The sequence below is a fragment of the Semicossyphus pulcher genome, unplaced genomic scaffold, assembly GCF_022749685.1.
Source record: "Semicossyphus pulcher isolate SPU_LCO1_2020_fin unplaced genomic scaffold, fSemPul1.0.p SCAF_15, whole genome shotgun sequence".
Classification (NCBI taxonomy): domain Eukaryota; kingdom Metazoa; phylum Chordata; class Actinopteri; order Labriformes; family Labridae; genus Semicossyphus; species Semicossyphus pulcher.
In genome coordinates, this window is record NW_027211659.1 from 11,709,070 (window position 1) to 11,720,785 (window position 11,716).

The following is an 11,716-nucleotide window of genomic DNA, read 5'->3' on the forward strand; positions in this document are numbered from 1 at the left end:
GACCATGTGCTAATGTGATGACAAGTTTGGGGACCCTCTAAGCAAAAGGCGTCGCACGCCAGGGCACTTTTGGCACCGGCTATAATCTGCCTTTGGTATTAACTCAGCAAACCGGCTTGTTTGAGTATGGATCAATCGCTCGCTCATTATTTTTACAAGAAAGCTTTATATTCAAGGCGCTTTCCTGGTGTTGATCTCTCATTAACCATGCTATGTAAATGCACTGGCAATCCCTGTGTAAGGGATACGTCACCCCAGGGCCCGGGCTTGCAGAAGCATGTTAAGGAGAAGAAGAAGGGGCAGGAAATTTGGGTCAGTCGCCTTCGCCAAAACTTGAATTTCAGGTTTTCGCTTAAAGCCCCCCTGCTCAGCTTTTCTCTTTTAATGTGTTTTTGTTTGGTGATGTTATGTTTTAAATGTCAGCCCCGGAGCTGTCCAGCAATTTAGGAGGCACAAAAAGCCCTGTCTCAGTGTCGCTTCCAAGTGTTCGTGTTACCTCTGTAATCGCTGCTGGCTGCAACATTACACACACTCCATTCACTCCCGCTCTTTTATCACCTGCGAGTGTATTCACTTTACAGGTAAAAGGTGAGATAGGGTCAGAATCAGGTGATAATATTACAGGAGCAGTACAAACGCATGGTTAGCCACCTCGAGGTATTAGCCGCCTGCTGTTAAGCTAGCTTATGTCTCGGAGCAGAAAGGCCCCGACATGTGACACTGGGTCTCCAATCTGCATGAATTGAACTGGCTGTCAAGATGCATTGTGCATCAAATTAAGGAGGAAATATTTCAACTTGTTTACTCATTTCTTACAAACACGCTGCTCAGACATCTGTTCGCCTGACAAGAGATCATGTTGCACGTTGTAGGAGAAATCCGGGATCCTGCCATATTTGGCTCCTCTGTGCGCCGGCATGGTGAATGACGCAACAGGAAAGTGAACCTGACAGCACCAGGCATCGGCTCGGTGTTTCTTTAGCGCCCTACATACATAAATCTCTTATTATTGCTGTGTGTTAGCGATGTATATTTTTACACCTGTCTGCGCTAATATCAAAGTGCAGAGGTGTGCTTTTAGACATTCAACTTCATTTGTGTCTCCTGTGTGAGTTTGTATGGGTGTCATCTCTTTGAGGAGCGAAAAAAAACCCATACGGCTGCTATTCCCAGGTTTCGTTTTATTTTGAAAAGGCCTGTCAGAGGGCACTGTTCCTCTTGACCCATTTTCATCTTCATGCAAACATGAATAAAAACGCTGAAAGTTCCAGACTCGTCCATAAAGCTGCCAACATACGTAGCAGCGGTTCAATGCTCCTCATATTTTAATTGCGAGTGGTAACTTAGATATTTGCGGCGCAGAGGCTGAATAAAAGCGTGTATCTTTCATGTGGAATAATAAAGAAGAACATTTGGAGAGGAGGACCTCTCAGTGGTTCAAAAGCGATAGAGACAGATGTCTCTCTGTCTGCAGGTACTTCAGCGGCTCCTAGCCTTGTCACATACTTGTTAGCAGCACAGTCGGAGTGAAGGCCACACTTTTGATTGCTTCCCCCTGTTTCACATCCTTTTATAGATCCCTTTTCTTCAGGCACACACAAGCAAACAAAGCCAGAATAAATACAATGTTCGAAAGCCATTTACCTTCAAAGTAACCCTTTGTGCGCTAACAAAGAACATGGAGAATTTTCCACAACACAATGCGACTTGGCACAGCGCGATGATGCGGCTGAAGAGTACACGGGGCTGTCTGAAGGACCAATGCGTGTGATGTCTGGTAGGACCATTCATAATAGATTTGCTCTGAGGACCTTCACATTGCCTCCCAATTAAGGTATGAAGTCATGCTCCTTCATCAGTATAACTAATGGCACGTTTCATGAGGCGGCCATGTTTGGAGATTAAAGACGCGTTCTGCACGTGTTGGATTTTCTGCTGAATATGATAAGGTGTCCGTACGAATTATTGCTCTGCTGTCAGTGCCGTACGTACACTTGTGTTCTTTATATCGTCATCACTGAGGATCTATATGCTTGTTCTGGTGCATTAAAGCCTGGCTGCAGGAGCGTGTGGGAAAAAATGTGACAGCTGCAGGCGCGAGATCGATGGCAGCCCCGCACCTGATGCTACGGCTACAAAATGGAAACAAAAATTGCATTTTTAGACGTGAGATTCTGCAGTGATAGAGACAAAACTTTCAGTGTTTTTCAGAACACAAAGATGAGCGACGGAGAGACGCATCATTTGGCGAAGATCTATTCCACCGCTGTTAATTACAACAAGACTGCAAAATTTGACTGCTAAAGCACGATATCACAATGCAGGATGTGAATCCCAAATCAAGCATTGCACCCCGTAATCCTGTTAAAATGTAATAAATAATCCCTGTGAATTAATGTTGGCAATATTTCATTTTAATAAGTTCGAGAGAGAGGGAGAGAGAGAGAGAGAGAGATGGGGGGGAATTGATGGCATTACAGCTCACTCACTTCAAGTGTGGCTGTGAGTGTGCAGGCAGCAGGAAATCATTCCTTCTCATTAAAGGTGCAATCTTCGAGCCCCGCAGATCTTTGTTGTAATAACTGGGGAGAAATAATCTCTTTTATTGATAGGCACATGTAGCAGAAAGTATGCCAAGTGACAGGTACTTATCTTTTTTGCCTGTGTCCTGTGTTAAAGGAAGATATAATTCTTTGTGACTGCTCCTCGGGGCATCGGCTCTTCAACTTCATTATTTCGACTCATGATAGATATATTTTTCCTTAAAAACCTGAGAATTAATAGGAGAGCCGGCAATCTCTGCCAGCGGTCATTTGGAAATGGAACAAAAAATGTCACGTCAGTTTAAAGAACATTTTTTAAGGCTGCTCGCTTACATTATTCTAATTTATTGATGGATTCACAGAGTAATCCTATGCCTCATGTTTTAGGTTATTAACGTAATGATTTCAGGGACTACCTGGCAGCTATAGGATCTTTAGAAGTCGTCTAATCTTGTCAAAGTACAATCGTGTCACTTCAAAACATCTGCACTTCTTTTTTTCCTTAAGTTCAGCGCGCTTGTGTACAGAGCTCTTATATTAAGCAGCCTTTATAATGTCTGTTTAAAACTAACGCTCCTGCTTATGATTGTGAATGTGAGTCATTAGTGCAGTGAGTTCCTTTAGACAGCAGTGGGAGCTTTAGAGTCAGACAGGCTGATGAGAGTCTGTGTCTCACTTTCACTTCACATTGTTTTAAACACAACATCCTCATTGTGCTCTTTGTGGCTCGCATCAACACTGTGTGACTGCAGTGTGTTACAGATGGTAACAATCTGTCAGGAACTGAATTGTTCATTTTTTATCATTATTAAAAATTTTTGGTTGTTTTTTTTTTTCTGGGGGGGGGGGGTTGTATCCGCTTTTCATTCATTTCATGTAAACTTGGAAATTCCAATGACAAAGTTGATAAAGCGTCTCACCTGCCAAACAACGCCTACACCCTCAGCGCCCCCTGACCCAACATGAAAGGTACGGGTTGTGTATGATTTTTTTTTTTTTCTTCTGGATCCATTTTTTTTATCTATTTCACATGAACTTACAAATTCTGCTGATAAAGTTGACCATTGTTTTTGGACTCTTTTTTTGCCCTATACTTATATATTTTTTTATTTCTTCTAATTTTCTTCGGCCTTTCATAAACCCGATATGTAGAAGATTAAATGATGGCGACCAAAATACAGAGCTCTCCATGAAGCGGCTCACCTGCAAATCTCATCATGAACTCAACGCCCCCCCGACCCAACATGAAAAGTACGGCTTATGTATGATTTTTTTTTTATTTTTGTGGGCTGGGTCCAATTTTGATTACTTTCACATAAACTTACAATTCTAATGACAAAGTTAACCATTGCTTTTAGCCTTTTTTTTTTTTGCCTTGCTTCCTTATATTTCACATCTCACACATGTACATGTTTTCTACACGTTTTAAAGGTTTTTTCTCACCTTATTAAAAGTCTCAAAGTGATGATTTAATGGTGGTGACACAATGACTCCATAAAGCGGCTCACCTGCAAAAGTCGTGATGAACTCAACGCCTCCTGGCCCAACGTGAATGCTTATGTATGATTTGTTTTTGGGTGGTGGTGGTGGTGGTATCCATTTTTCAATTATTTCACCTAAACTGAGAAATTCTAATGACAAAGTTGACCACTGTTTTTTTTTTGGCTCACCAGCAAAACTCATGAACTAAACGCCCCCCAACCCAAAGTGAATATTTTGGGTTATGTGTGACGACAAAGAGGCTTTCACAGACAAAGAACAGTGCAGTATGTTTGGTTGAATTAAACGTAAGACCTCTCTTGTACTTTGCATATCGCAGCCTTTAATCCAGTGCTAGCTACATAGCTCATCTCCATCATGCCGTCCCTGGGCAAGGCCCCTTTTACATGTCCCAAACGGAACACGTTTAATTGAACCATGTTTAACAGCTAAGATAACTAACATACTCTTCTTTTGCAGACTTGTTAAACAATAATAATTTCTCACTAAATTATGTTATGTATGTTTGTTGGGCTGTTACAAAGGGTCTGAGACAGAACGATAGAGGGAGGGAATAGTCCCACCAATGTGGCCTGTACTGTTTGTTTCCACATGTGGATCTTTAAAGAGGGCTCAGTCATGTAGCCGTGTAAGATTTACTTCCTGTTTTACAGTGTTTCATCGTATAATCATTTCTAACTTGTATTGGGTTTTTTTTTTTTAAGGCTCATCTAGAGACGGGCATTGCAAATGAGCTTAGGCTATAAGTGCTGTAGTGCGTGGCATTGGTCTACATGTACCTATACATATAAACATAAATGAGCTAAATTAAGGCTATAAAAAATAAATGAATATTCCACTGCCTTAAATGGATTTTAAATATAATCATAGGCCTGAGATATTGTTGCTAACGTTGTCTCTAAGAGTCTGTCTGAGGGCCGTTCACTCGTCTCACCTGCAAACCTCACGATTAACTCACCTACAGCACCCCCCCTAACCCATCACCCCACCTCCCCTCCACCTAATCCAAGCGTTCACTGCCTGAGCTCCGGCGGGGGTCCTCTGACTTATTGCATTATGTACTATTAAACAAACTTGGACTTCTTAGAGGCAGAGGCAGACTTCAGAGGCTGTGTGCCATGTTTGTAGGGATGGTCTGTACAGTACACAGAGATTTCTCATTTCTCCAGGTGACCTTGGGCACAGCGACACGTACGGTTTTCAGGCTTTGATTTGCCACGTCGAGGTGTTGCGGAAAAGGTGCAATGCAAGATAATTTTGGGCATTTTTTCCCTCCTGGGAGCATAGAGAAGTAAGAAATGCAGCAGGAGATTACAGGTAATATGGCACACAGCCTTCATAGACATTCTTGACCTGACCTGATGATGGGGAGATTGCTCGAGGAGAGACTTTTCACACTTTGATTTGCCTAAAATGAGATGGAGAAGTCAGTGATCACACTCTTTGAGGTTCTGGCTGCGTATCTCTCAGCGTTGCGCGCAAATGCAGCGACATCCCAGGTGAGCAAGAAGAGCAGGACTCCTGCAAACAAATAGGGAAAAAATATCCTCAAAGAGATGATATTGATGTATTATTCATGTCAGAGAAAAAAAATACTAAAATGATCCATCTCCAGCCATTGAAGCCAGCTGATAATCCACACGCTGGTGGGGCAGCCCGGGGCGAATTAGGGATGAGGAAGCCATTGTACATCCCTCTGAGGTCAACATGGTTGAACCGGTGATACATATGTATGTTAATTTGCCTAATCTCACTTCTACAAATGTCTTACAGGCACATAAAGGGTTTAACACTAAGACATAATGATATCAGGGCATCAGGCGGGGGAGCTTATGGAAACATGAGGCAGACACAGCTTTAAATCTGCTGTTGAGACCTTTGTGTCGGCTGTCAGTTTAAGTACAGCAAAACACCAAGGAGAGGTTTCATTTTAATATTCATTTCTTATAAAACATTTTTCACTCTTTATTTATAATAGCAGACATGCTAATCTAAGCTAACTGCTTTAAACTGATATTTTTAGGCCTTTTTTGCACGTTGTATTCTTGAAACTATATTTAAAAGGTGTAATAAACAGTGTTATCATTTTACAACATAAGCGCCTGTTTGTTCTGAATTAAAGAGACACTAAAATAAAAACACAGAGTGTGCAGAAGGACATTTTTATCTCATGCAAACACGCAATAAATCGAGATGTTTTACCTTTAAAGCTCTCCTAATATGAGAGACATATGCCTGCTATTATAAATTGCCTTAAATAGTTTGGAGTGTGTTAAATTAAAGTTTTGTTGAATGCAAAACATTATTCAGTGCTTAATTTTTTTAAAGCTGCTATTAATATCATGACCAAATGCAGCCACTCATACATAGATCTATTCAGGCATTTAAGACTGATTCTCGTGCTTTTATTTTGTAGTTTAAATAGATTTTGTCCTTTTATTTTTTAAGCATTAATTACAAAGTCAGAGGATGCAACCTGAACACCTTTTTTTAATGCTGTCCTTTAGTTTAGTCAAATATTTTCTATGATGATCATCATTTTAAATTACTCTAGAAATCTGATTTTCTTGCTCCTGACGATCTTTGAATCAAAAGTGAGACACGTTTTCAAAGAAAAACTTTCCTCCCCACACTTTTTTTTTTTCCATTCTTGCATCTCCACCTTTCACATTCAGTTCCCGTCTTGGACAGAGGAAAAAAAAAAACATAGGCTATCTATTCAAAAGGCATTTAGTCCATTTCTTTCTTGGCCGGTAAACCCATTCATCAATTGTTCTGGCTTGTAGATTGCATTCTAATGCTAATCTAGCGTGTTAAATATCTTTTTGTTCCCCTTTCACCGTTTTGTCATTCAGTTTATCCAGTTTTGGCCACCCATTTTATTTATTTATGCGCCTGCTTCTATTCATGCGCTCATGTATTTTTTATTATGTTGTTTCACTGTCATGCAGTGTCAACTCACTCCATTCAATGTGGGCTACTTGAAGGGCTTGCAGGGACAAAGCGTGTACACATTGCACTGCTATTCACTCCGGCCAGCTGGATCGGCTGAAAAAAAAAAAAGCTTGTGAAAAGAAATCCTCCACAACGGACACAGAAGAAGTGCACAATGCTAACAGTTTTCCAAATACCACTGATTGCTTTCATCACAATGAGGGAAAGCAGCCGCTTTTGCTGAGCTCCACTTCAACAAACAACACCCTCACAAAACCTCCCAACCCACGTTTTGTTCCCACACAAAACCTCCTCGACCGTCTAAACGCTCCCAGAGCTGGAAAAAAAAAGTTCTTTCAGCTTTCTTCCCCCCTTTTTCTTTAAGAAAAAATATAATAAAAAGGCCAAAGAAAGAGGAGACATGGCCTCTGAACTCATAATGCACGCTCTTTCACTGACTTGACGACCTTCTCTGGTTTATTTTTAATCTTTAGGTTACTTTAAAAAAAAACAACCTCCAACTATTATATCATTTTATTTTATTAAAACCTCTTGAAGTTTGTGGGATACAAAATAAAATAACCACAAAAGAAATCCGGCCTCACACAGCGCCTTTAACTTCCGGTGCCTAATAATTTTCCACATGAAGTGTAAATGTCACCTCTTCTGACACTTTCCTGCTTTTTCCCCCGGACTGTAAACGCAACACAAGGTCACTCCGCGCGTTATTTTCGGGGCCAAGAAGGAAGTTTCCGTGGAGAGGAGTGATCGGGGTGTCACAATGGAGAACAGAGTGCTGAAAGGGTTTAATTAACCGTGACGGAGATAATTATCCCTGGACTGTCCAAATTAGTTTTGCATAATCGCTCTGATCCTTATGAATTAATCTCTCAGTGCAAGCTAGCAGGGCCGGTTAGCTGAAATAACGTACTTTAAACGTTTTGGGTGTTAAAAATGTGAATCTTGCGCGCGCACGCACCTGCCACAGACACACGCGCGAGCTCAGGTGCACGAGCGAGCTAATCGCTTTAAAACAGGTTATGCTTTTATTTTGTATTTTTCCTGCTCTGGTTGTTTAAGTGGCTAAAAAAACGAGCTCGTTGTGCAGCCTGTGTTTTCTCTCCTTCATGGGAAAATAAAAGCCCGGAGTTCCTCACAGTTTTATCTTCCTCCCTGTTCACGATTAAAATTGTGATAAATAAGGTTTTGGCATTTGATTACAATGGGTTGATTTAGATTCTCCCCCCCAAACACACCCCCACCCCCAAGTAATGCCTTTCAAAGCGCGGACAAAAGCGGCCTTTGGAGGATACCTTACACTTCACCTGGACTGCAGGAGGAAAAGAAAAGATAACAATCTTGTTCATCTCATCAAGAACTACAGCCGCGATTCCCCTTCCGTTTCATCCGAATACGCTTTATTGTAGTCCTTTTTGCTCAACAAGTGAACAGTAGCAATAGGCTGAAGTACAGAACGGAGGTTAAAGAAAACACAAAACATACAAATTCCATAAGAGTTAGTTAAAAATGCTTTTTTTTTCTTCTGCTGCACATGATACGAGGAGTGGGAGGGTGAGGCATCAGGAGAAGATCTTTGAATAAACTTCCATGTGCGATTAAATTGGAGCTTTTCTTTTTTTTTTTTTTACTGTTTGCAGGGAGGGGGGGAAAAAACCCGAAAAGTTGGAATGCACAGGAAATGAAAATCACCTTCAAAATAAATTACATCCTCTACGTTTCATGTGCAAATATTACAGAACTAGTCGTGTCCTTTTTAAAATTGTCCGGGTCACCATAGATTCCACTAAACAATAAATATTACAGACATCTATAAAACGGTTTAAAAACTCAAAATATACACCGGGTTTCTAGTGAAATACGTAGGTCAGCTGGCCCTATATCTCAAACACTAAGCCTATAACGGCAAATAAACTAGAGTCATTTTTATCTGTACACATTTACAGTCACTGAAGAGGGCAGAAGTGTTATGACAATCCTCCTTGATCCGTGGATTATAACCCATTGAGGAGCAGTTGTGATCCTGTGATTGTTGTGTGTGCTGCCCTTCAGTCCAACAGGTTAGTCAAGCAGGTGCAACTTGCAAAAAGATAGAAATGGAGACGTGTACCTTTGAAAAAAAAATGGGGTTTCACATAAAAGGGCGAGCCTTTTCCTCTTAATGAGTGCCATCGTTTAGTCCTTTTCCTCTGAGATGGCTGAGGAATAATAGATTAGAGAGTTCTCTAAATAAGCATTACCTTTGATAAAGGCAGTAATCAATATACATACACATGTGATATCTGAGACGACGAGCACTTCATCACATGTACAAGTTTGTGCATGCATAATAAAACTCTTGCATGATAGCTTTTTTTTGTTTCTTTCACATTGTGTGTTTTCTTGTAGAAGTCCGGTGTGGGCCTATCATAACGCTGCAGCATACGCAGGGTACGGTTCAAGCTGAGGTTTGCCCATCCCGGGCAGCAGGATGTATGCTAAGGGCGGCTGGAGTCCCGCAGAGGGCCAGCCCGTACAGTTACAAGGGATCATGTAGCCTGGGTTTCCCGGGGAAGGGTGCGAGTGAGTGTGGGCGTGCGTCCCGCCACCTACACTGCCAGTCCCGGTGGTGAAAGCCGTGGCGCCTCCAGGAGGGTAACCCAGCGGGGACGCGTACGGAAACGAAGGCGGGGAAAGCTCTGTCATCTTGGATCCCAGGTCGAAAAAGGAGTATGGGTTCGTGGACATGGCCGGGTTGAAGAATACCCTCGCTGCTGCGGCAGCTGCAGCCGCCGCCGCCTTGTCCGGGTTCCCAAGCATGGACTCGGAAAGAGCTCCAGCGGAAAGGCCGCTAACTTTGAGCGCGTCGTGCTCCCCGAGGTTATAGGGCACCGGGAAGGAAAACTTATCTTTCTTCATGAGAGTCTTGGGCTTCCGCCTCGGTCTGTATTTATAGTCTGGGTGTTCCTTCATGTGCATCGCGCGCAGTCTTTTGGCTTCGTCGATGAATGGCCTCTTCTCAGACTCGGTGAGAAGTTTCCACTCCGCTCCTAGTCTCTTGCTGATCTCGGAGTTGTGCATTTTCGGGTTCTCCTGAGCCATTTTTCTGCGCTGGGCTCTGGACCAGACCATGAAAGCGTTCATCGGGCGTTTTACGTGATCCATTGGTTTAGACATGTCGGTACAAACACTCTATGGAAAAATCATAAATATGAAAAAAATAAGCTCAAATCAGAACAAATCACACACAAGGCTCCTTTAAAACGTCTACAATTACAGCTATATTCATCACAGGTTCACAACAAGTGCAGCTCATGCTTTCGTTACTTACTTAAGACTTTAATTCTTCATCCCACCGTTGATTATCTTCTGTAAAGTACAAGTGGCAGCGTCCTTACGAGTGCTCAACTTTATGTTTTCTGCTCCATGGTGGCATCCATCAGTGATACGCCTTTAGCAAAGAGGAGGAGGAGGAGGAAGGAGAAAAAAAAGCCGCTGTCTTGTTTTCCTCTTGTCGCCTGAGACTGTCAACCACCACTCAGCAGCAGCATTTACGCAAGTGGATGATAACTCCCGCTTGCCCCATGTGAAATACAGGGTTGTGTGGCAGGTAGTGAAAGTGCCGCTGGCGCATGCGCAGTTGCGCCACCACGGCGCGCAGACGACAGCTGAAACGAGGTTTGAAAAATCCCACCCTGTTTGAAGAGGAAAGGCAGCTCGTATTATATATCTTTATTTATACTTTAAGAGGCTTTTTTCCCTCATATATTAGAGCAGTGACCTCGCTGTTGTTTGGCCTTATTAGCTTCATATTCTGATTTATATCTATATAATGAGCAGCGTATAGCGGGATTGTTTAGCTCAATTAAAGTAATTAACTCTTTACTTCAGCACCTGAAATACCTGCACGTGAAACCTCTCACTAACACTCTTACAGACTTGGTGAAAGCTGTAGCAGACAGGTATACAGGCCTATTGTAGGAGTTAAGTCTCAACTTGCATCAATTTAAGCTAGCATGTTGTTAAAAAAGCACGCGCACGCACTCCCCCCTTTTTAAACCATGTATCATTACACGTCTAATCGCCTCTTGCTCTCTCCCTTTCTTCCTCATTTGTTTCATTGACAGTCAAACTAGCTTAAATATGCCGGTGTCACCCACTTTCTCACCTTGGTGTCTCCCTGCCTGCCCCCTCTCCCCATGGGTGCCCCCCTTGCCATTGAAGAGTAATGTGTAACAGACGACAAGAGAGGTAAAAGAACGTCTTCTTTAATTTTCTGATATTGTTGCATTTGTCCGTAAATACGCAGAATACCGAGGAGGTCTGAAGTGTTTCTAATCGCGCGCGGTGAAATTAATTACTTTCCTGAAATCCCCCCTTTTCACTTTCACTTCAAAGGACTTTCCCAAGGGCAGCGAGTCGACAACTGAAATTAGGTTGTCGAATATTCAACTAAGCAATTACAGTTATCTGCGGGACTTGTTGAGTAAATTGTAGGTTTAAGTGGTTTGTTCTCGCACCTTCCACCGTTGTACGTAATTATATATGTACAAAAAAGGGGAATAGAGAGGGGAGGTATCGAACAATATTATAAATGACGAATTAGGCTGTAGGTCGAGCGTTTAAATTAGGATATAAATGGATGTCAAATTCAATTCAACGTGCTGTTGTTCTGTTTTTAACGGTTTAGCTTAATCTGAGGGCAGTTTACACAATAAATAATGTGGGATTCTTCCTCTTAT

At 42.1% G+C, this 11,716-nt stretch overlaps 1 protein-coding gene across 1 annotated transcript; it reads right to left on the reverse strand.

Annotated features, from left to right (window-relative positions):
- Positions 1-8,367: 8,367 nt before the first annotated feature.
- On the reverse strand, positions 8,368-10,538 carry sox21b (SRY-box transcription factor 21b). Its single transcript, XM_069663609.1, has 2 exons — positions 10,306-10,538; positions 8,368-10,166 (listed from the first exon to the last, which is right to left on the reverse strand). Exon 2 carries the CDS (start codon positions 10,149-10,151, stop codon positions 9,402-9,404), a length of 750 nt encoding a protein of 249 aa, XP_069519710.1. The 5' UTR covers positions 10,152-10,166; positions 10,306-10,538; the 3' UTR covers positions 8,368-9,401.
- Between the last annotated feature and the right edge of the window lie 1,178 nt (positions 10,539-11,716).

Coding starts and splice junctions, on each gene's coding strand:
- sox21b (XM_069663609.1), bottom strand. CDS start 10,151: ATGTCTAAACCAATGGATCACGTAAAACGCCCGATGAACGCTTTCATG.